Here is a 27,064-nt window from a genome sequence, read left to right as displayed (position 1 = left end):
CTGAGAATGAGTATTTTATTTAATTACGGAAAATTGTGTCAATCCCGTCCTCGATTTGTGTTTCCATAGATTGTTTACATTTCCTGTTTACAAAAAGCTAGTACCATTTTTTCCCCCAGTTTTATTTCATCAACAGTACAATAAGTAATAACAAAGCTATAGGTGTAGTAAAAAGGTAAAGTTATTAAACCAGTCAACTGTGGTCATCAGTCAAGCCTAATTTGGTAGTAGGATAAGTATACACAGTAGCTCATACGAGTCATTGTTTTAACAGTTTAACACACAGGCACTTTTCTGTGGTGAAAAGACCCACCCGATAGAAACAAGGGGTGGGTCTTTTCACCACAGAACACCACCGCACACCACCGAACACCGCCGAACACCTAAAATACCACCAACCACTAAGAAAAACTTTGATATTATACAATAAAACGATCAAATAAATTAAATAACATATACATTAATCAATTTTTCGATTTTTATGGGCATCATTTTCATGTTAAAATCGAAAATCAATATAAGGAAAACATCTCCGGATTCATCACTTTCCGGATTACATTGTGTGTGTGTGTTATAAAATTCAAATATATTCATATAGTAATCAATTCAAGTATCCTGGATCTCTGTTCATTTGTTAGATTTTGATATTTTTCTCTTTTATTACTATTGGTACAACATCTGTAGATATTTGGACTTTTAATCTTCTGATTTTTTGAATTAATAACTTGAATATTATATTTTATTCATATTGACAACGATAAAAGACAAAATAATGAACTTTTGGGGTGTTTGATGGTGTTCGGTGGTGAAAAGACCTACCGGTTTCTATCCATAGAAAGGTTGGAAGTAAGTTAACTGGTACCAACGGAAACTCGAGTCGTACCATGTTAACTCGTACCAAAAAAGTTAACTCCTAACACAGGAAAGTCGTACCACTGCAAACTCGTACCATCATAAATATATAAAATATTAAGAATATTTTTTGTAAACTTAATAAAACTAATGTTGAATTACTTGAATTTTATACTGGATTTTATAGACAAAAATACGATTTTTTTTCTTCTAAAAAGCTTTATTTTTTAAGCTGATCTTTCAAAGTAGTTATAATCCAGAAGAAAGAAAAAAAATTGCTTTAACTGTACCTTAAGTTGAATATCTATATTCAAATTAAATTAATTAATTTAATGCTGTAATCCATGATCACACATTGAATGCTTTGTTTACAATTGTTGAAAGCCATGTGCTTTTTGGCGGGAAAATTCGGGAACAGGAAACGGTTACATTTCATTGTAACTTGCTATTTATAAAAAGTAAGAATTTCATTTTGGAAATCATTTTGATTAACTGCTAGGATTTATTCATGAAATATTACTTTGGAATGATTAAAAATTAAATTCAATAATTATCAGTAATTTAAAAGTTTAAAAAAGTCTTTTCATAAGAGACAACAAAGCAAATCTGCCACGGTATTTTCTATCCAAATTTTTATAGACAGGGAACATTAGCTACAAATTGGTCATTGTACTTTCAAATTATATACATTTTACAGACTTGAGAGGTATTGAGTGAAAGTAAATTACATACATCATAAAACACCATTTAAATGCATTTAAATAAGTTGGTACGAGTTAGCAGTGGTACAAGTTTGCAATGGTACGAGTTTTTGTTAAGTGGTACGAGTTGACGTTGGTACGAGTTTACAATGGTACGGGATAACTATAATTCAGAAGGTCGACTGTCGATTTATATGTATAGAAGCCTTCCTATGGATAAAAACAAGTGCCTGTGATTTAACAGCTGCCTTGTACAAGTAAGAATACTAATATGTATTTAGTCTTGGTATCTGCAAGGGAAGAAATGTCTTCAAAGGGTTAATTATGGTTTTCAACTTTCTGTCATTACGTTTCCTCCTTGAAACTACGGTAAACCCATGTTGTTGTATGCACATTTCTTCAAAGATAATTGCCGAGTGACCAATTCTATTTGAATGAATTAATGTTGATGATCATTAATGACCCTTCCGATAAACCGATTACCTATAATAACAGATTAATTATGAAACCGATTACCTATAATAACAGATTAATTATGACACCAGTTGTAACCGTTGATTAGCTGGGGGTCGTAAACAAAGTCACAAACTTTTTCCAAGGTAAAATTTAGTAATTAGAGTATCACATCAATACGAACAAATTAATATACAATCGATCTTCAAAAAAGGCAGGGCGCCCTGGAGACTGTAAAAAGGGCACAGGGCGGCACTTGGGAAAGGGCGGGCGCCGCGCCCTCTGAAAACGGCCTAGCTGGAACACTGTGAAGGTACCCCAATAACTAACCCCATTTGTGCGGCTTCAGGCCCATGATCAGGGTGACCTAATTATCCTTTATTTTGTATATACATTGTTGTACATGTTGTTGTGTTTTTATATTTTTGAGGATGAACAGGATGAGTGAATCAGTTGAGTGGGTGTGTTCATATGTTTTATTACATTGTACTTATATAAGTTATATTTTGGGGACAGTAATTAACTTTCTGATAGTAAGACCAGTCACAAATGAATAGTCAAATTCTCACATTAAATCTGTACCGATGGCAATACAATGTGTTAAATGTCCTCCTTTACACCATAACCCATGGTGGTGCTTCTACTAAAGTAGAAGATACAGAACATACATACAATGTACATGATGTACATGTACATACAATATGTAGTACCACACAGTCCAGTATTTAAATCCTGTTTGTTTCGCCCAAAATCATTTTTTTTCCCATTCTTGTTTGCTCCATTTCACGTTCGCATCCCCATACATGTACCTTCATACGTTCACAAGTGTTTTACACCAATAAGTAAATAGAAATCATTAAAATTTTATCACAATGTTTATAACCACAAAAGGAAGTTTGGGATTGATTTTGGAGTTATGGTCCTAAATGTTTAGGAATTAGGGCCCAAAGGGGCCCAAAACAAACATTTATCTAGTGTCAGGACAATAAGTTGTACATTGTAAGTATATCAATTGTTCTGAGATTGTACCACAATGTTTGATATCATAAGTAGAAGGTTAGAATATATTTAAAGGGTTATGGGGCAAACAGTCTAGGAATAAAGGGCCAAAAACAAGCCTTATTGTAGTTTCAAGACAATAAATTGGAGTTATCTTTCTTTGTCCAAAATGGTTGTTAAATCACATATAAAAACCAATGCTTTATGAAATCTTCTTTGAAAATTGGAGTTATCTTTCTTTGTCCTGAATAATAGTTGAATCAACTTAAATTAATGCTATATGCAAAATACAATGCAATATTCACTTTTACTACCAACTGATAAATTAAAGCAATTTTTACCATTCAGTGATAACAAGCACTTTGATTACCATTCTAGGGTTATGCCCCTTTACAAATGGAAAAATTTAAGAATATTTTAGTTTCTGTTCTCTTAAGATTGTCTCAACTAAATTTAATGAAATGCGTATATATATAATGCTTATTACCTCTAAACTCAGTTTAAACTGATATTTTGGCAGCTTCACTTTTGCAATTCTTGAGTTATGTCCCTTTATAGCGTTATGTTATGTTAGGGGCATCATCTGTGTCCCTTTGGACACATTCCCCATTTATTTTTTGATAAGTTACTATTAATTAATATTAATTTTAACCATGACTGTATGACATTTTATATTTTGATACCTTATGATGTATTTTAAAGAGTAGTTATTGTTGCAAAGTCCATTAGAAATTTGAATTAAGATCATTTTTTGAATAAGGGAAAGTCAGGGAGGTGAAAAATAAATTGGGGAGGGTCAATTTATTTCATTTCAGCTTTCAGAAATTAAAAAGAAATTTTCTTCAAATATTTTTTGTTATTGATAGGATTAATATTCAACAGCATAGTGAATTGCTCAAAAGCAAAAAAAAAATTAAGTTCATTAGACCACATTCATTCTGTCAAAAACCTATGCTGTATCAACAATATAATCACAATCCAAATTCAGAGCTGACCCCCCCCTTTTTTTTGGCCGATCAATGCATTTGAATGGGGACATATGTATAGGTTGGAACCCCCCTCCTTTTATCCTGGGTTGGGACACCCCCCCCCCCCCCTTTTTAAAATGAATGGATCTGCCCCTGTGTGTCCATACTTGCTCCAATTGTTCAGGGTTCCACCTCTGAGGTAGTATAAAGCTGCGCCCTGTGGAGCATCTGGTTTGTAAGTGGATTATACCAAAACTGATCTGTCACTAAAATAAACTATTATCTGACATGTTATACACATGCTCAATATCCATGCTTATTTGTTGATTGTTTACTATAAGCATGATAAGGTGACAATCTTTAAACTAAGACTTTAAAACTCGTCAATTAATGAGCAGCCATATTATCCTCTCAAACAGACAAAGGGAACAAAATTGACGATTATATGATATGTTTGGATAATAAATGATAAATTCCCACTCAAAATACTAAGTTTATGATATATACATTGCAATGGTTCAAGAATTGGATAAACTTCTGTTTTCACCAGTCACTTGTTTTATATTACTTGAATTCCTATAAACTTTGCCAACCCTGATTTTTCTATGTTTGGTTAAATTTGATATACATGTATAGTCAAAGATTTAATCATATAGCAAAGAGATATGTTTTGAAGATGTTAAGTTTTCTGCCCGAGGTAAATGTCATCCTAGGCTAATGTTCAAAGGAAGTACATTTTAATATAGATATGTACATGTAGCAATGCAGCCAATTTAATGGTAGTGTGCCAAACGGATGATCAAAACGCTAATTACAGACTGGGGGTAGTCCAGGGAAAACCTCTTTAGTAACTTTTTGAAACTCAGGCGCAGATCCAGAGAGGGGGAGTTCCGGGGGTTGGAACCCCCCCTTTTTTTTGCACGATCAATGCATTTGAATGGGGACATGTAATTGGAACCTTTTTAAAATGACTGGATCCGCCCCTGAAATTCCTGATAATTGTACATGACGTTTTTGCACTTTGGAAGTAGATGTCTGTTAAAGCAGATGGCTGGCACTAAATTCTAATCTATTTATAAATTTCATTATCACGATCATTTAATAATAAATCTAACTTGGTCAGCTTTGAATTATTTTTAAAAATAATTAAAACTACTTGTTTCAAATATAAAAGCTTTTGTTTACAAATGCTTCAGAATGTTATTAAAATATTGATTAAAAACCATGAATATTACCTGAAGTCATATATATGTTATGATCATGTCACAATGGAAATATTGACTGGTTTTTTTTAATTAATCCACTGAAGTAATCCCAATTGTAATTCATATTGATTTTTGTAATAATTTCAATAATTTACTAAAAATAACATGTGATGATTGCTTTCTTGTTATAATTAATACACAATAAACCAGTACTAAAAATGTAATACTATATATATCTAAATTGATATGACATTTTACATGTTTTATGACAATAGTAAAATTTTAGAAAAAAATCTTATTGTGAACATTTTTCATTAGTTGACAAAACATTTCAGGATATTTACTATAATATATATTTCGTCTAGCACTTTTCTCCAACTTGATGATTGTGATTTACAAGATTGGATTATAATAACAGTAAAATATCTTCTCACATATTGATAATTATTATTACTGAATTAAATGGACAGTGAGTGGACACTGACGTAAATGAGTGCAACACTAGGTTAAAATAGTGAATCTGATTACTTTATCGGTACAGCTGATCTCAGGAGGAAGTAATTACATGAATTATGTGTGTACTAAAAAAGGTACATACTTTAGCCTGCAATAAACTGAGTTATGGACATTAATATCATCATGTGCGTTGTAATATAAGATGTTTTTCAGGAAGATAGAATGATTCATTGAATGAATGGAGAATGGGTTGTTCTCCTTCTCGTACATCAGAATCAGACGGAAGAAAAATTCACATTAATGGTATGAATTTGTTGTTGTTTAGTATTTTTGTGTTGTTATTTCTTTTGTAAGGAAACAAACATCTTTGAATGGGGCATTTGATTATTGATAAAATTGTTTTCAAGATTATTTTTTTTTGTATTTCAAAAAATGAAAGAAAAAAAATCTATTAAAAATATTACATTTTGTAAGTATAACAGTTACATAACAGCTAGAAAGCGTTAGGAAAATGTTTATGAAAAATAAAATGTGTATGTATTAGGGCTGACATCAAAAGATCAATGTAGGATAAAAAAAACTTAAATCAAATACTTATTATAGTTTAGGGGAGGGGGGTTATAATTGCTACAAGTTTTGTTTATCCACAATGGATTTTACATCTTTTCATATTGCTCAATCATTTTTTTCAAATTAAGTTAAGAAAAGGGGGTCAGTGAAAAAACTATGTAAATTAAGTTTTTTCATCCTACATTGAACTTTTGATTTTGTCGTCCCTTAAAAGAAAGAAAAATAGATTTTGAATAACTGTTTTCCAAGAAAAAAAATCATGCCCCCACAAGTGATGATTGATTTTATGTAACCTGCCATATTTTTACACTGTATGAACTTAACCCTGCATTATATATTTATATATAAGACAAAATCAACAAATAGTTCTATTAAAAACCATGTGACATGTGACACAGTTTTTGATTGGCTATAAGACAATGGATTACATCTGCTGTCAATTATTTGGTTGTTTACACTGTTTCCGTACAGTTACTTTTTTTTTTATAAAGCTGTAAATTTCCCTAACACATGAATAAAAAGCATTTCGATTCATCATGATAGCTGATATTAGGGTTATGACCTTTTAACTTAACCAATCATATACACGTAATGAGATTATTGGTACCTACACTTGATTATTATTATTTTTTAATTAATGAGTTCAATAAATAGGGTTTTGAAGGAATTAGAGAACACATATGCACATGTACATACTACAACATACATGTATAGCCTAATTCAAAGTGAGTCATTTTGACCTTATTTTACACTTCATTGACAAACTAGTAGATAACATTCTAATTTCTATGTTAGTTTTCAATTATAGTATTGCAAATTATCAAAGTCTCAAAGGCAAGACTTATGCATACGCAGTTCAGACAGTGCACATGGTGTCAACAATGTACTGTAGAACTATTAATTTATAATTAGGTCAGTATACGGCCTATTAAGGGTCCAAAACTTTCTAAGTAATTATGATCAATGCTATTTGGTATGCATCAGCTTTTTTCCAGAAGATTTTTAGTGACAAAAATACTTTATTTATAGTGTGACTTGATTTGAACAAATAAATGATTCAGCCTTATGATCTGCATCTCTTGCCTTGGCGAAACTCTTTCAGTAGATTTTTCATCTTTCACTTGTTTAACTCTTGGATTACACAGACGAAGTATTAGATGAATGAATGTTCAAGCTTTCATTTCATTTCCTATCAACATGATCAAAGGTCTGTGGTTTTCTATGGACACTCTGGCTTCCTCCGCCAATAAAATCTAGGCACCATGAAATAGCCCAAAAGCAGTGCTTGAAAGTCATGTGCTAAAACACAAAAAATCATAATCAAATTAAGTATAACAGGTTTATTTTTTTTAGCTATTTTTATCAATGTTTTTATTACTACTGTTCTCTTGAGATTGTGTATATTCAGTAACATTTGGGTCACAGAGACCTTAATTTCAAGAAATAGAGACTTAATTTAAGTTGTATGGTAGTGAATTTATATGGGATCTTCATATCTGGGCTGATATATACATATTTATTTAAGGTTTATAGTATCAGCGTTCATTTTGTTTATGAGTTTATTTTCATTGTAGGATATGCATGATTCCAGTGAAGATTGTTTCCCTTGGATTGATGTTGTATGTTGATTATCTCCCCTGATATGATACAGCTTGATACCTTTATCTTGATGTTGTGTTTTTTTTACTAGAACTTTCTTTGTATATTGTTAGATATTACTATTTTGTTCAAAAAGAAATATATACAACCTTATTTTATATGTAATACTGATGTTCACCCCTAAAAGTAAGTAGATGTAGGTAGACCTGTTAAGGGAAGTAACTCTCAGAAAGGGATGTAAATCTTGAAAATCACTGTAAAGTTTGTGTCAACCTCTTTCATCAATATATTTGAAGCTTCTAATTAGAAAAATGATTAGTAAATCAGATGATTTGAATTCTATATCACATAAATTCTTTAAATAATATTTTATATTCATGATAGTTGACTTAAGTTGTATTTGTATTATAATTTAAGAAAGATTGTTTTATAGTCTCGCGATCTCATAACTCTTTATAGAGTGGCTCTTGTTGTTAATTTGTGTTTTAAAAAGCTGTACATTTTATATGTAACAAGTGGTGAGACTTTAATAAAGTATTTGTCTTGTCTTATATTGTCTTGTTATAATTAAACAATTTCTATGATACTTTATAAAAGTCATTACTCATTTAAAAGGAGTTATTTGAACTTATTTCCCTTTAGTCAGCTCTACCCACTTTCAAAGAAGTTACTTGTAATAAAGCTAATTATAGTTTTTTATTGTTTTTTTTTTATTGAGTTGGTAAGTAAATTAAATCATTGCCTTAAGTCAAGTTTGTTATTATCATACAAAAAAAATAATGTTTCAAGAGTTATTATAACATATTGCTTTTGAGTGGATCTTGAATTCAACTACAAATGTAATACAATTTTGTAAAATGATCAAGAAAATATTTCTCAGATATATATATTAAAAAGCTAATATGAAAATCTTGCAAATTAAACAGTGTACCCAAATATAAATATAATTATACATAATAAAATCTAATGTGTACATGGGATATTGTTACACACAAAATGTGCATGCATGTAATTTTGTTTAATTATTTTGTGTGTGTATTTTTTTCATTGTTTCTGTTTGTCTAGATTTGTTCAGTTGTTACATGTTGATGGTGTCTGTTGTTGTAGTACGGTGCGATATTTTTGGAAATTCTTGTTTCCATTTTATATATATTGTGATAAATTAAGTTTTACTACTGTAGTGATTTGTTTCTATTGGTTCAGTACTTTAAGGGACATTGATAGAATGACAAAATGTGAATAACATCCTTATTAAGGCGATAGCACCATATTTCTGGAAATTATGGATACAAATTTTAATTATTTATAAATCTTCTTTCACATATTCAATATAGTTGTATGGATCATGAAAAATGATGCTGAAAAGGCGTTTTTTTTTTGCACTTTGATAAATTACTTCGATTAAATTGATGGTAATTAATTAATGAGATGAGACAAATATGTAACTTTCAGTCTATACAGGCCAACTTAGTAAAAATATTTCATACTGATTGATGCAACAATTGTTCATTATAGTCCTAACTTGACAAAAACAATAAAAGTGTCAGTCAAAACCAGGTTTTATAGCTTAACATTCATAGTAACAATCTAGTCTTTCAATTGATATCATATCTGCTCATAAATAATTGACTTAATTACACTTAAAATTTCAACTTTTGTCTAAAATTCTAATAATTAGTATTACAAAGGTTGAATGATTACCTGAATAAAGAAAATTTACTGAAAAGAATAAATGTAGCTGTTGTTTTGAATTTTACATTTTACAAAAATTTTACATTTTAGATTTTACTTTCACAGTTAAACCATGGTTGCATTTTACTACATTTGAATTTTACATTTTACAGTTATAGTTAACATTTTACATATTACAGTTTTATTTTACGGTATATTTTACATTTTACAGTGTATACATTTTAAATTTTAAGTACATTTTACATTGACCATTTGAATTTTACATTTTACAGTTATAGAACCAACAAGTATCACCTATATTAATGACAATGATGAACACAGGAAGACAGGAAGTATAAAGTCCCTCAGTCTTAAACCAGAGTCACGTAAAAATGGCGTCCAATCTACCGTCAAAGATTCAGTGTGATGTCATGATCAGTTTTAATTCAAAAGATTTGAAATTCACACAGAAAATTACAGGTATTTGTATATACTTTTTCTACCCTTGAAATGATCGTAGGAGTTAACACTTATGAGGGGCATAAAGGGGGGTATCTGCATGGAAGAATGCAAATAGAATTGCCATTTCACTATGAACGAACAATTAATAAAATTTTGCATGTTGGTCTTTTTACTGATTTCATTAAACACACTGAATAATGAACCTTTTTCATGACTGCACTTGAAAAAAAAATATGGCAAAGACGTTGCACAAAAATAACCCTTTGCTACCCTCATTTAACATTTGATTTTTGACATTAACTATACATGTATTGTCAAATGTACTGTTATAGAACTCTATAGAACATTAGCAGAAGCTAGTTGATGATTCCCAATGCAATAAGACATCTATCCACAAGAGTTCAAATGAAGTGGATGTAAGCAATTTATAATAGTCCTTACAGCCCTAAACAATTAGAAAAAATACATTTCAAAAAGTCAGCTATAAACATGATTAAAGATCGAACATAAAAAATTGTGAAACAAGATAAATAATGGCAGAATGCAGAACAAAACAGTCTAAGAAAAACAAATACAAAATGTATGTCAGACATGAACTAATAACAAGCACGGAACTACAGTTTCCTGACATGGGACTGAGGCACATAAAAAAGAAGTGGGGCTAAACAGGCTTGAAAATGCTCCACCATTGCCTTAAGGATGTTTGCTCCTCCACTTTTTGACTTTTTGCCAGATTTTCGGAATCCTCTGGTTTTATCCATGTATTGTCATTAAAAAAAATGCCCACTAACCCCTACTTTTCTTTTTATAATTTTATAACATGAAGTTTAAAAAGCCATATTTCAAAATTTTATAAAATTCTTGTTATTTTTTCAGTGTTTGAAACAAATAAGGTGCCAATGTTAATTATATGAAAAATCTAGAGAAAATAATTTCCCGCCAAATTTTAAATGGCTTATATCTCGAAAACAAGCACACGGACCCTCCATTTTTTTCTACTTTTTTAGTTTCTTTATATATATTCTATCAACTCATAATAGTCATTTAAAAAGCTTGTTATTTTTTAACAGAGTAGCGAACATCCTTAATTAACAAATCCAATATATACATTGTGGAGAGTTAAATTACTATATGAGCTGGGTCGGATAGAAATCCACCTTATGCAAGTGTATGTAAATATGTACATGTTCAAAATGTATAAGACTGATTGATTTTACAACATACACATACGAAATATATACCATGAATTTGAAAGATAAAGTTTGGTTTGTTTTGTACCATTTGATTAACACTATAACTTGCCAACCTAGTCCCAGACTTTCCCTTGAATTTTTTTTCAAACTGAAACAGGTTAACAGAGGTATTGCATTGATTTGCATTTATGGTAAATTGCTATCTGACGGCCAGCTCATATCATATTCAGAAACTGGATACTTTATTCTTTTGTGCTTATACCTTCATATATTTTTCATTTAGAAAAGATAGAAGAGCAGGGTTGGACAGTATGGTACACCAGACCAGAGATGGATCCTGTAGAAGCTCTTAGTAAGAAAGGGGAGGCAATCCTTAGTTGTAAGGTAAATAGTATTTGCAGGACAAAATAGATTTGATTTGATTTGATTTTTGGTGTTTTAACGCCACTTTTAAGCACCACATTTAGGCTTTTTTGTGGCTGCCAGTTTTTATTGGTGGAAGAAGACGGAGTGCTGGAAAAAACCACTGACCTTGGATAGGAAAAACCAGTCAATTAAGATAGGAGTCAATATGCAAGTGCATCCACAGTGTTGACTGGCTAGTGATTACAGTAGTAACTATGTAGACCACTTGGCCATTGAGGCTCCAGGACAAATTAGGAAGAAAGTGCATTAAAACAAAAATGTTCATACATATGTAAACATGTTAAATATCTGTTTCTCTAATTTTCATGCTTTTTTCACATCTCCTGCAAGAAAAATATTTCTAATCTCTAGTGAAAAATTTGTTCTCAGCAAATGATTGGTTGAAATTTTATTGTGATGTTAAATTTTCTTTGTTTCTTCTGAATTTTCCTATTGTAACGTCATGAAAAAAGGCGACCACGCCTGATGACGTCTAATATTTGAAAAAGAAGGATAGAAATCATTAGAGAAACAGATTCCACCACTGTAACTCGTGTATTATGATATTTATCCTCTCTCGACAGTTAAATTTTAACTATTTAAAATTTAACTATCTCGAGTGGAGAAATATTGTAAGGGAGCTACCATTTGATTTTTATGAGGGGGCTAGGATGAAAAATTTTGTCCTGCATTTTTTTTTAGCTGTAATCTCTGTCCTGCCTTTTTATTTTTCACTCTGTTCGGTCCTGCCTTTTTTTTTTTAGTTTATCCTGACTTTTTTTACCCAAATTGTCGTCCTGACTATTTTTTTTTGCAAGTGTCTCATCCTGCCTTTTTTTTTACTCAAAACTCCTGTCCTGCTTATTTTTTTCAAATTTCATCCTAGCCCCCCCCCCCCCTCCCCCCCCCCCCCCCCCATAAAAATCAAATGGTAGCTCCCTAACACACTTTTAAAAAAGCTTGTTGCAGTTGTGGAATCTATATTTCTACACGTTTTGAGAAATGTTGACTTTGAACTATTTCAGAGGTTTGTTATGATTATAACTATTTCAGATGTTTGTTATGTTTATAACTATTTCAGATTTTTGTTATAATTATAACTATTTCAGATGTTTGTTATGATTATAACTATTTCAGATGTTTGTTATGATTATAAGCAAGGATTCCTGCAAAGACTCACAGTTTGCCGATGAGCTTGCTTTGGCCTACATCTCTAATTCTACGATATATCCTGTCAGTCTAGAGAAGTTCAGAGATATCAGCCCTTTATTAGAAGGAGGAATGTATGTTTACTATAAGATTAAAACCCAGACCCTGTCTGGTAACTTTCTTTACAAGGATCGGACAACACTCGGTATTTAGGTTCTTTTCTGTATATTATTACATCATCCAATGAAATGTCAGCCTTCAAAGTTTTGAAGATGATTTTTAATGAGAAACTAGATGAATGGCCCCGTCTCAAAAAGTTGAAAAATCTGCAATTTCAATAATACATGTGGACACAAACATGATGGTAGTTTCACATATAAAAAATCAGCTCAAAAACTGGATGCGTATAGTAAAAAGTAAAATTAAAATTGAGAATGGAAATGGGGAATGTGTCAAAGAGAAAACAACCTGACCAAATAAAAAACAACAGCAGAAGGTCACCAACAGGTCCCTTTTCAACAATTTATCAATGTCCAAAGCCTGTAAGTTCAGCAAAAATTAGCAGATCAGAACAAAACTTAAACTTGATCTGTAACTCATCTTGGTTAACTCACATGCCAAATATCATCCAAATATCTGAAGGCGTTCAGAAAAAAATCTGTATAATGGTTTGTTCCGGAATGACGGACACGGATAAAACTGTATGGCACAGACAACTTCTTTGCGGGGCCATAAAAAATGAGAGGATCCTAAACGGTCTTTAAAACAGAAAGTAAAACACTGCATTGTCCGTTCCTTGAGGGGAAGGCTAATCTACAGAATCTGTATTTAATCAGATTAGTATGTTTATTGATATTTGAATGAAGTTTCATATACAAAACATGAAGGGGGGCTTTGTTACTGAGTCGTCTAAGTTGTCCTACTACTTCATCACCAGCATTTAAACACTGAGGTTGGAAGATTGAACCCCTATTGTAGTGGTATATATAAAAAAAGAAGATGTGGTATGATTGCCAATGAGACAACTATCCACAAAAAAACAAAATGACACAAACATTAACAACTATAGGTCACCGTACGGCCTTCAACAATGAGGGAAGCCCATACCGCATAGCCAGCTATAAAAAACCATGATAAAAAAAAATGTAAAACAATTCAAACGAGAAAACTAACGACCTTATTGATGTAAAAAAATGACTAACGGCCTTATTTATGTAAAAAATGTTTAACTCCAATCTTAATTGACAAGGATTACCAGTTTATCTGCTGAAAGGTTGGTTGTTCTGTATTACATTCCTGTTTCCTCCACCAATAAAAAATAACTGCCATATAATAGACAATAGTGCTGAAAGTGTTGTTAAATTTCAATTAGTCAGTATATAAATACAGAACACAATAAGGGGGTTCAGATTTAAAAATAATTCTTTGGTAGTGGTGATTTTTCACAGAGAAAGCTGGTGGTTGGGGTTTATTCAATCAAAAATTTCATTTTTAAACCCCCGTTTTAAAAAAGGGGGGGTATACTGTTTTACCTCTGTCTGTCCGTCCGTCAGTCCGTCCGTCCGTCCGTCAGTCAGTCCGTCCCATGAAACATTTCGTCACATTTTTCTCAGGAACTACAATACTAGAATTTCTGAAATTTGGTTTCAGGGTTTATCTAAGTCAGCTATACCGTTTGATGCGTTTTTAGATTGATCACTTGACAACTTCCTGTTTACCGAACACTTGTATGATTTTACACATGATAGCCAAGTTGAAAATTTTCGTCACATTTTTCTCAGGAAATACAATACAAGGATTTCTGAAATTTGGTTTCAGGGTTTATCTAAGTCAGCTATACCGTGTGATGCGTTTTCAGATTGATCATTTGACAACTTCCTGTTTACCGAACACTTGTATGATTTTACACATGATAGCCAAGTTGAAAATTTTCGTCACATTTTTCTCAGGAAATACAATACAAGGATATCTGAAATTTGGTTTCAGGATTTATATAAGTCAGCTATACCGTGTGATGCGTTTTCAGATTCATCACTCAACAACTTCCTGTTTACCGAACACTTGCATATTTTTACACTATTAATATTATCCACTTGCGGCGGGGGTATCATCAGTGAGCAGTAGCTCGCAGTTTCACTTGTGTATAGTGTGTATTTAATATAATTCATTGGATACCAATTTATAATATATACCGTACACAAAATTACTGTAAATTCAGAAATTATTTTTTATTATTGCGAAAAATGTGACAGAGCTGTAAACGCAATAATTTAAACTTGCATTTTGAAATATTTTATATGAAGTAAACAGTATTTTTCTCAAAATTGTAAAAATGAAAATCAGATTTAAGTCTAAAATCCCGATAATAAATGCACGCAATAATTTCTGAATTTACAGTATTTTGGTGCATATAAATATGAATGGTAAACTGTGAATTGAAATGTTCGATGAGTAAAAAAAAATCTATAATCTTCTATGCTTACTTTGGCAAAATCAGAAATTAAAAAATCCTGGAATGTGAAGATTTTTCTCAATCCACAAAAATTTGGTAATAAAGAAAATTAATAACTTCCACAGTATTCCAAAATCGATACAGTAGAGTGATTGTCAGATTATCTCCCCTTAAATCACTTTAGGAATCTCCCTGTCTCAAAGTTTATCATCCATAACTAGATAGACTGATTTTTTATCGATCATGTTGATGAGTGCTTTTATAAAGTACCGGTCCCTGTTACTTTTATCCACCTACAGAAGAGTCTGGTACTGGTAGAAAAAAAAATATACCAAAATAAAAATGTGCAAAACTTTTTGAAAATCGTTCAACTCTGATTTCTTTCTTCTCTGTTCTTTGCTGTTCATGTTTATAGGTGTTCTTGTCGAGGTCCACATTATAGTAAACCTAAATAGCACTCCAGATTCAGTGACCAGCAATAAATCTATATATGTATATGAATAGTTTCTTGTTTACCAATATTTTGTAATTTTACAGGAAGCTTATGCTCGCCAGGATAAATTGGACATTTTTCTTCAAGCCTGAAATATATGAAAGCAGCTTACAGAGTCTGCTGGCATCAATGACAGTAAATATGTCAAATCTGCAGCCTCAACTGGACCCAACTCAAGTTTCTGAATCAGGGGATATTAATTTTCATGGAATGAACGTCAGTATAAATTTCGATACAAATGACGAGAATAATTACCATGAGGATGATATTGGTGGAGAAGATGATGAGGGCATGACAGAACATCGTAGACCAATCAGACCTCTCCAAACCAGACAGACAGGACTGAAATACGATTTCTGGGACAGGAATTTTGATAATAAAAGTGAAGTCCCATGGGTGGAATTCAAAAAGAAATTTGAAACGGACTACCATGACAAAATTGTCAAACAATACTCGGAAGATAGATTTAAGTTTTTCGTTAATTTGATTTACAAAGATATCTTTGATTTGCAAAAAACTGTGAAAAAGAGTCAATTTGAAGCTTTCTGTGAAGGAAATCCAGATGCGGATATGCATAGATTTTACAATCGTCTCCAGGCCTACGCTACAGGATATCATGCCATGGTGGAGGTGTTTAATATGTCAAGTTCTCTACGACTCACAACTATACAAAATCTGGGTAAATCATTTCTATTTTTATGCCCCACCTAGGATAGTAGAGAGGCATTTTGTTTTCTGGTCTGCATGTCCATCCATTTGTTTGTCAGTCTGTCCCGCTTCAGGTTAAAGTTTTTGGTCAAGGTAGGTTTTGATGAAGTTGAAGTCCAATCAACTTCAAACCTAGTACACATGTTCCCTATGATATGATCTTTCTAATTTTTATTGTCCACTGAACATAGAAAATGAAAGTGTGAGTGGGGCATCTGTGTACTGGGGACACATTCTTGTTAAAAAAATGTATATGGGCATCTAAATAAAATTAAAATTTACTTTGCTAAATTATATCATCTTGATATCACAAGTGATTTTTTTACATTTAAGCTTTTAGACTAAAGCAATGGTTTTATCTATCAACAATGATTTTAAACATTTGAGAGGTTCCAAAAAATGACTTAATGTACCATTTCAATTGTTAAATAATGGTATATAAATGTGATTAATGAATGCGATTTCATCAAAAAGTTTTTCTCAACACCTCATTTATTTTCTTATCATTCCTTATTTTTTTAATGTTTTGACGAAATGTTTTTCAGAAACTGTTATTTAACCTCTCATTAATATGAAAATTGTTATAGATTACTATTACCAGCTGATTATTCAGAAGTTTAATTTTTTAATTGTATTTCTAGAATTGAAAAAAAATCCAGCATGGGCTTTTAATAAGAAGTATTTGAATAAATATATATACCTATATGCTTTTGATTAAGAAAGGGAGATAACTTTTGTTTCCTTTTATTTTCATGTGATTTATTTGTGAATTAAGACAAGAAAGTTGTATTTCTTTAGAAGACTGGAAAGTTAAGGAAGCTAATTCTGCAATGCTTTTCGTACAGTTTCATTTTTGTAATTGGTTTTATTTATTTTATTTTTTATTTTACAGGAAATTTCTCCTTTCCTGCTGTTGTCCAAGGTTTATCTAAGATGTTAAAAGATGCTGATCCAAACATCAGGGCTGTGGCAACCATTGCTTTGGCTAAATCAGGTAAAAAAACAAGTTGTTATTCCGTAGAAATATTTATAGAATAACTAATCTAAGAGTGCATTTGTTTCTAACCTGAAATTTTGTCATCGATGACTATCGTTTAGTAAACGTTGAGCTGCTAGAAACAAATACATTGTTTAACAAACTTTATCGACCCCACGTTGTCAGACAGAAATAGATTACACTCATGCATTGTAAACAAACAGGTAAAAGTGCAGGAAATAAATAACCAGGACTTTGCGAAAACAACCCGTGCTCATAATTATTTAAACAACAGATGCAGAAACAAATGTATCATTTACACGTCTCAACGATCAACGACTAAGCGACTATTTTGCGCGTACATCGTTTACGTGAATGATGTCAACGATGACCAAAAATGTAAGAAACAAATGGATTAAACGACTACGCGTGTAATCGTTTACATCGTTTAGAATTCACGAATGCATAAAGTCATGTTGGAAGATTAGACATATGCCTTTCCCAGCTCATGTTTCTTGTTAATAGTTGTCTTAAACTTCAGTTATATCTTTTTTCTGTCATTTATGAAATTGTTTTTGATATCAAGAATTAAAAGTCTTTGTTAAAGGAGTAGGTTCAGTAAGACCCCTTCTTGGCCCCAAATATAGTATAGCAGTTTTACAAAAATGTGACAATTTTATCTTTTAGCCATTTACTGGAAAGAAGAATGCTTTTGCTTCATAAATATGGGCTGTTTTTTACAATACAATGTACATATATCGGGTAGTAGCATCATCCAGGGTTTATTCTCAACTCTTCTAGGCTAGATCTTGGCACACCATATACACACTTCTCTTATGTGTATTTAGATATCCAGGATTTATTCTCAATTATTCTAGGCTAGATCTTGGCACACCATATACACACTTGTCTTATGTGTATTTAGATATCCAGGGTTTATTCTCAACTCTTCTAGGCTAGATCTTGGCACACCATATACACACTTGTCTTATGTGTATTTAGATATCCAGGGTTTATTCTCAACTCTTCTAGGCTAGATCTTGGCACACCATATACACACTTCTCTTATGTGTATTTAGATATCCAGGGTTTATTCTCAACTCTTCTAGGCTAGATCTTGGCACACCATATACACACTTGTCTTATGTGTATTTAGATATCCATGGTTTATTCTCAATTCTTCTAGGCTAGATCTTGGCACACCATATACACACTTGTCTTATGTGTATTTAGATATCCAGGGTTTATTCTCAATTCTTCTAGGCTAGATCTTGGCACACCATATACACACTTGTCTTATGTGTATTTAGATATCCAAGGTTTATTCTCAACTCTTATAGGCTAGATCTTGGCACACCATATACACACTTGTCTTATGTGTATTTAGATATCCAGGGTCTGGCAATACTCTCAGCAATACTTGGATAAACTATGCAATAAGATTCATATGAAGAATAGTCCATGACACAAAATCAGCAGAAGTACAGCAAAACATACCAAAAGCAAAGGAACAGTGATTTTATAGCTGTTTTTCATCTGGAAGTTTATATACACTTATTTTACACATTATATGTAAGATCTACATGTACTTCCAGTTTCATGTATTATTTCTAAATATAGACCTAATGTACAGATAAACATGCAGCCATTTTCATTTACAGAAGGGAATGTTGTTTATAATATAGAACCTTAAAGACAAGTAAAAACAAATTTATTTGAAAATGTTAAAAGGATACTCGTTGATCATACATGTCCTTGTACTGCAGTGTCATGTGCTATAGGTCACAAATTATTGTTTCGATTCAAATTTTACCAACCTATTTTTTGTCATTTTTTTATTGTCAATATTAATTTAACATTTTATTATTATAGCAAAGAACAAAAAAGCTACAGTTGACCGTATAATGGGAATGTTAGACGACGAGGACAGACTCGTGAGGGAGAGCGCATGCCTTGCTTTGGGATTCCTCAAACCCGGCACTAAAGCAGAGGAAGTAGTGGCTGAAAAATGGTGGGTAAAATTTTGTTTAATTAACACTCAAATGCATATGTTAGGCACGTTTCTATACTGAAGTCTAAGATTATTTCACACATTTTATACACATACTTTATTTTTTAAGCCCTGTAAAGTGTGTTTATTGTGGAGATTATATTTCATTTTCAAAATAGGTTTTGAGATGACATAATTTGATTGTTAAGATATCTTTACTAGGTCATAATGATCAACTATAGAATAGAAGCTCAAAGAAATTAAAATTGTTTAGATTAATTTTTTTATAAAGTCTAACAGTCAGTATAACAAGTTGAATTTGACTGATTTATGAAGGCATGTGTGCAGACGGTCAACATTGCAATCAATTGGAAATAACTCTTGTTCAAATTGAATAATTTCCAAACTTATTCAGTATGGTACCAATACACCTAATCGCTATTTGTCCACTATTACTGTGGATTAATTTATTTTCGTGGTTACCGGTATCAATTTTCGTGGATTGAAGAACACTTGCATAATTGTGTATACTTGATTTTGTGGTTAAGCCAATCGCTGAATACAAAGCCTATTGAAAATATGACATTCATTAAACATTTGAATTCGTGGTTCACCTGTACCCACGAAACCCACGAAAATTGGTATACAACGAATAATAATGAATCCACAGTAGTTGATATCACACAGGTTCCTGTAAAATTTTGGCATCATAAAACAAAATATCTGACGCCACAGTGAAAAAATGATTGTTGTATGTGTCAAAAGTTCAAGCAGCCAGGTCAGCCGGGGTTAGGGATAAGGTTTATACATTTTGGAAGTTTTTAATGTCCCTGTTACTTATTTTGTCAATTATATATTTAAGAGATGCAATATTTTATCAAAAACAAATCCCTTATTAGAATTAACATCAATTTCCCTGTTTAAAGCTAGTAGTATTGTGATTTCTAGAATAAACCTAACAATTCCCTTGTATGAAATAAGAAGATGCTAAGAGTCAAACGTGTCTTATGAATCATCTATTCACCTAAAAAAATCATCTGTTATGAAATTATATTACACCTGGTCTAAATTTAATTTATGAAATACATTATTTCTCTACAGTTTGGTTTTTGTCGATTTCTTTCTGTGGTCAATATGCATTGCTTATGAATTAACTTAGGGCTGTTCCAGAATTAAAAGGAAATGGGTCTTGTGAGGTACTTGTTAAGATCTTGACCACCTTTTTAGCTCATCTGCTTCCTTTCTTTAATTCACATATATACCAAGGTGAGCGACACAGGCACTTTAGAGCCTCTAGTTTTAATTTTCTTCAAAATTTTAATGAAAATGGAACCCCATATTTAACTTATTTGAAAGCCTCCCTTTTCCAAACAATATTTTATTTGATAAAAATAATTTGTTAGGTGACATGAACTTAATTAGCCGTTTCAGAATCTAATGCATTCTGGGTAATATTTTCAAAAATGTACACCAAAGCATTTGATTGGTTTAAAACGTTATAACAATGGAAATTAAACCAATGACATAACGTTATTTTCACTTGGCAGTTGCTATTTGTTCGGCTAGCCGGACAAATAGTACCAGGACTATTTGTCCGGCCAATACAATGCGCATGTCACTTTAATATTTGTGTGTAAGTGTAATATTATCTTCAGCAGCACCAGGGGGTAGCAAATGTTTATAATCTTTAGTGTTAGGGCCTAATCTTGTTACTGGTAATTGAAATTGTTGTTTTCTTCATCCTAGTATATAGTCCAATGTGGATAACGAATAATTAGGGAAAAAAACATATATATCCCATATTTTTTATTCATGTTATATAAGAAGAGAGAAGAAATTACTTGTAAAACAAACTTGGGTAGTGATTTACTCGTGCATTTTAAGTTAACGTAAAGGATTTTGTCTTGCTCGACCCCTTGACATAAAGTTATCCATATTTTGAGTGAAAGGTGAGAGATTTTTCTCCTGATCCCATCTTTGTTGTTCCGTGTATTTCATTACCCCACTTTTTATATTTCCTATTTTCAACATCCCCACTTCAAGTTTGTAGCCTCAATCCCCCCTTCCCTATATACCACTTCAAGGGCTACCTTGCAAGATTCATTTTTGGAATATAACTGAGCTAGATTTCATTCAGTTAGACATGCAATTGTATAGGCCTTTCTCAGCTACTCTTGCTTTGGGCATCTTTTTCACCATTTACACATCTGTAGCAAGTCAAATAATTTTGTAAAACTATAGTTCTCCGATCAATTATCTTTTATTTCCTATTTTCCTTGTGATTTTAATTTTTTATAAGATTATATCATTCTAGGAAGTTCATAATATCATGTTCCATTGTCAAATTCCGAAAACTTTATCACAAATATTGATATCACCGTTTTCTGCCATGATCTTAAAATTGAAAATCAGTGATCAGATTACACGCTCCCCCTTGGTGCAACTGAAGATAATATTACACGCACTTCCGAACGCACATTATATGACATGCGCATTACAGTGGCCTGACAAATAACCACTCCGTTTTCACTTTGGGGTACGAACAATGAAATTACCTATGATGCTTTAGATTCTGAAACGGCCAATTGCTTACATCCACATCATTTGGTCTCTGATAGTTGTCTCATTTTCAATCATACCTAAATCTGATTTTTTTTTTTATGTACATAGCTTGGTTAAGAATAATCACACAAAAGACATTTTTTAAAACTAGAGATTTATAATTTAACAATTTGATATAAAATTATATTAGGTACACATAAAACTAATTCTTTGGTTGAAAAAATCTTTTCATAACAAGGGAGACAAGGGGAAGGAGAAAACATGTGTATTTTATCGTTAATGTTTACTTGCCATTGTAAAGTATTATAAAATTTAGTTTGCAGTAAAATCCAGTTTAATTATCTCCACTTGAGTTTGTGTAATGGTTATCTCCCTTAGAAGAAAATTAGCCAAATGTGTAATTAAGATATTTTAAACTATACATATATATGACAAAAATTCTTTGCAAATACTACGTTTTATCATTAATTAATTATATATGATAAATTTATAAACTATCATAAAACAAGCAACAAATCAGAATAAACATCTCAATTATTTTGTCATTTTCTATTTATTACTTATTTATACAAAAAATTATAAGTTACTAAAACGTTTATTATTATATTAACAGGAGGAATGACCCTATAAAGCATGTGAGAGAAGCAGCAGAAGTTGCTTTGAAGAGAATGGGCGGAGACCATGCTGCCAAATGTATGCAGGTAACAAAGGTGTTGGCATCAGAAATGGAGTTCCTGAAACATCCAGAATCATAGCAACAAGGTCCCCATGGTGATGAAACATAGCAAACAATTTATATTTGTTGAATTTTTTAAAGCCGATTTATTAGGACATAATATTATATTTGTACATAATAGAGTAAATTGATTTGGTTGGAGATTGGTTGGCCAGGATATCAGCTTTTTTTGTGCTGAAGTGGTGTAAAGCAATCATCAATCAATCAGTTTGGTTGAAAATATATTGAGATTTATAGTATAACTAATCGCCGTATTTGAATATAAAAAATAAGACAAGGCGTGACCGAACGACACATGGATTAAACGAGTGTGCAGCACGAGTTTAATCCATAGTAGCGTTCAGTCACAAACTGTCTTATTTTTTATATTAAAATACGGAGATTAGTTATACTTTTTATTAGCTCACCTGGCATAGCCATGTGAGATTATGCCATCACTTGGCGTCCGTCGTCGTCGGTTGTCGTCGTCTGTCGTCGTAAACTATTTCAAGAATCTTCTCCTCTGAAACTACTAGGCCAAATACTTCCAAACTTTAACTGAACGTTCCTTAGAGTATCTAGTTTATAAATTGTATCCGAAGTTTTGATCTATCAACAAACATGGTCGCCATTGCTAAAAATAGAACATAGGGGTCAAATGCAGTTTTTGGCTTATATCTCAAAAACGAAAGCATTTAGAGCAAATCTGGGGTAAAAATGTTCATTAGGTCCAGATCTATCAGCCCTGAAATTTTCAGATGAATCAAACAACCCATTGTTGGGTTGCTGCCACTTAATTGGTTATTTTTGGAAATTTTGCAGTTTTTGGTCATTATCTTGAATATTATTATAGATAAAGATAAACTGTAAACAGCAAAAATGATCAGCAAAGTAAGATCTACAAATAAGTTAATATATAATTGTTCATCATGTTGATTTACTTTAAAAAATCTTCTCCTTTGAAACTGCTGTATCAATTTCAGCCAAACTTAGGCTAAATGAGTTTCAGAGTATCTAGTATAAATTTTATATTTTATTTCCTTGTATGTCAAGAAACATAGCTCCTAGGGCTAAAATAGAACATAGGAGAAAATGATTTTTTTTTTTTGCTTTTGAAGAAAATAGGACAATTCAAAGAACATTTAAATAAATTGAAAAGCCAAAATAATCATTGGTGAGAGATTTAACCCAAAAAATTAAGGTGAGCGATTCAGGCTCTTGAGAGCCTCTTGTTACATTGGCTAATGGCTTTTTTTTTATGAAATTAATGTAGAAAATGTAAGGAACTATATATTTTTCCTACGCATTCACAATTTGTTTTGATCTGGCGTTATCAACGTCTTGACAACGCCTATTGTTGTATGACGTCAGAGAGTGAAATTATCGGTTTTTATTTAACTGGGAAATCAATGTAATTTATTGCAACCAATGTTATAATAAGAATTATTATCTTTTTTATTGTAAGAATTTGTCAAATTTTGCTGCAATGTAAAATCTATATTCCTAGTGCAGTAAATATGATAAATTTAGTTTAACAAAATGAAGTGGAACTCTTATTTCCCTTGTAAGTGAAATGATATTATAATGACCTATCTTTCTTCAACTTTCTTTGGTACAAGCCTTAAACACTTTCTACTCTTGTATTTTAAGAAAATCAAAAACAAAAAGTAAAAATTGCTTTTACTTGACAGGAAAATAAAGGTATAAAAAGGGCATCCAACCAACATCATGAAAAACAAAACAAAAAGACATCTTCAGAATCTTAATCTTTAAAATCATTTAGGGTGGTACCCAACACTTGAACTAAAATTAGTTTGGTTCGTTTAATTTTCTTAAAATTTTGACAAAGTATTTACTTTGACCCTTTGATAAAAATATAAACATTTCAAAAAATTTGAACCAATGGTTTAATCAGAAAAAATACACTGGTTATATAGCAGTTTGACTAAAACTTATTTTGATCATTGAGAAGCTTAATAATCCCTTAACAACACATTAAAACGTTTTTTCTGATTTTACAGAGTTATATCCCTGCAGTGTTAGGTACCACCTTGATCTACTCTGATAGAACTTTTTTAACAGTTTAGTAAGGATAAAAAATCATTAAATGAATTATCTTACATTTTTTATTCATTTTTATGCTCCATTCATGGGCACTATAAGTCTTTCAGTCTGTGCATCTGTTAGTTTGTCCATTTGTCTGTCTGTCCTGCTTCAGGTTAAAGTTTTGGGTCAAGGTAGTTTTTGATGAAGCTGAAGTCCAATCAACTTGAAACTTTGTACACATGTTCCCTATGATACAGTTTTCTAATTTCAATGCCAAATTGAACTTTTTATTCCAATTTCTGGTCCTCTGAACATAGAAAATCATTGTGCATGTGAGGCATCTGTGCACTGTCTATAGACACATTCTTTTTATATCTTTTAAATTAGTATACTTGTTAGTGTATTTTTTTGTAGTCAAAACATTTATCAGGTTAAAATACATTTCTGTCCTAAATATTACTTTTTGAGAAGTTTCAACTTTTGCTTTTTTTTTATATAATATTAAAGGCAAGATGTATTGTAGGAGCAAAAAAAGAACAAAATCAGTAAAAAAAAAATGTAATGATTTACAAAAAAAATGTTAAATCATGCTTCTTTTTTTGAAAATATGATAATAAAAAGTTAAAGTGCTTATTTTAAAGCTACAGGTAGTACAAAAATATGTGTATAGAAAATAAGGTGAAAAGACATAGTATTGCAATGTATTAAAAAAAACGCACAAAATTTGTTTGATAAAAAAATTTAACATCTGCTTTTAAAAGCATGTTTGTTGGCTATTTTACATTAATTATTTATTGAGATTTTTTGTGTAGACAATTATATTTTTATGTTGTAGCATTTTTTTCTTGTTATGAAATTATATATATATTAACTTTGAAATATTATATATTTTGTAAATAGATACATGTGAACTATAGTATTTTGATGCTGATTTCCATTATTTTATTTAAAGTTTTATACTTTAAATGACATATATACCTACCATTTTGGAGGGAAAATTTGAAAACTGTTTTTACAAAAAAATCATATATCCACTCTCAACAGTTAGAGTTTTCTAATATTTAAATCACCATAATTTTGATACCCTTGCTGTCGGTATGACCATCTATCTGTCCGATGAATATTTTTCGTCTCATCTTTCTCAGGAACTACATCATATATATATAAGGATTTCTGAAATTTTGTTTCAGTCTTTATATAATTCAGTTATACTGCGTGATGCATTTTCATATTCATCACTCAACAATTTCCTGTTCACCAAACAGTAGCTCACAGTTTCATTTGTTCAACAAAAATTTCAAAAATTACTTAGAATTGTTCTCTCGCCACTTAGAAACAAACTTTGCTCATTGTATTATATATTTATATTGTATTGTTGTCAAAAGAAGTTGTCTGTGATAATATTAAATATTTATTTATTTTCTTTGAGAATAAAAAACTTGTCTAATAAATTGATTATACTGTAAAATTATTGTTTGTTTTTTAATAGTGACAAAATTCAAGTCACTTGTGGAGCAGTAATTGCTACCCTTTTGGAGCCCCTGAGTTGACATTGGATATTGGAGGAGATCATCTTATTCCAATCTTGTTTCTATGTGTATTTTTTTCCGTTTGTCAATTTGTTATCTCCACACTTTCTTTTTCATCATCCATGAAGATATTAATTAGATAATTGGTTTATAGTTTTATTATGGGGGTCTCATTGGGGGTTCTGATCCCGGATCCTGCTTACTGTTTTGTCAGATTCCCACATCCCACTTACACTATGTATGTAAGAAATTCTCATATTTTTGTCATTTCCCAGGTCCCATTAGACCTCATTTCCCGTTTTCACGACACAATAATTTGACTTTCACGTGTCATGCTAACAATAAATCAGCAATCCCGCGTCACACTTAGACCCCAATGAGACCCAGTATTATGACAAGTTAAAGATCAAATTTTTTATTTTTTTCCGGTTTGAATATTTTGTGCAGAGTTATAATCAATTTCAACACTTTTTTTTGTCATTCTTGGAGATGTTAACTTTATATTTGTAATATAGTTTTCACCATGACAAGCTTATAATGTCATACTTGGAGATGTTATATTTTTAATATAGTTTTCACAATAACAAGCTATAGATCAAGTAAGCATTTTGTTCCAATAAAATGAATAAAATGGTAATAGGTAGTGGACTATAATAATCTCAGAATGTTTTTTTCAATTTAAAACTTCTCCTCTTTTCGTATCACTTTAACATTAGTACTCTAACAGTATTAAAATTAGAAGATGTGGTATGATTGCCAATGAAAAAAAATCCATTAGAGATTAAATAACATAGAAGGTATCAAATATAGGTCACCTTCAACAGTGAGCAAAATCCATATGGCCCAGCAAACTTTAAAATGGCAAATGTAAAACAATTCAAACTAGAAAACTTGCTTGATTTATAAATTA

The 27,064-nt window shown here is 31.3% G+C and overlaps 1 protein-coding gene across 4 annotated transcripts; it reads left to right on the top strand.

Annotated features, from left to right (window-relative positions):
- LOC134681325 (uncharacterized) lies at window positions 1-26,078 on the top strand. 4 transcript variants are annotated; one of them, XM_063540905.1, is made up of 10 exons: window positions 1-175; window positions 5,848-5,937; window positions 7,779-7,823; window positions 9,768-9,954; window positions 11,413-11,513; window positions 12,672-12,817; window positions 15,673-16,307; window positions 17,229-17,330; window positions 19,185-19,323; window positions 22,478-26,078. In XM_063540905.1, exons 4-10 carry the CDS (start codon window positions 9,867-9,869, stop codon window positions 22,617-22,619), a joined length of 1,353 nt encoding a protein of 450 aa, XP_063396975.1. In that variant the 5' UTR covers window positions 1-175; window positions 5,848-5,937; window positions 7,779-7,823; window positions 9,768-9,866; the 3' UTR covers window positions 22,620-26,078. The 4 variants fall into 4 exon arrangements, with proteins under 4 accessions (XP_063396975.1, XP_063396976.1, XP_063396974.1 ...); XM_063540906.1 differs by lacking the exon at window positions 5,848-5,937; XM_063540904.1 differs by lacking the exon at window positions 7,779-7,823 and having other exon boundaries at window positions 2-175.
- Window positions 26,079-27,064: the final 986 nt, after the last annotated feature.

Source organism: Mytilus trossulus, chromosome 8, assembly GCF_036588685.1.
Source record: "Mytilus trossulus isolate FHL-02 chromosome 8, PNRI_Mtr1.1.1.hap1, whole genome shotgun sequence".
NCBI lineage: Eukaryota > Metazoa > Mollusca > Bivalvia > Mytilida > Mytilidae > Mytilus > Mytilus trossulus.
Note: the sequence above shows the minus strand (reverse complement) of the source record. Positions and strands in the feature narration are given on the sequence as shown.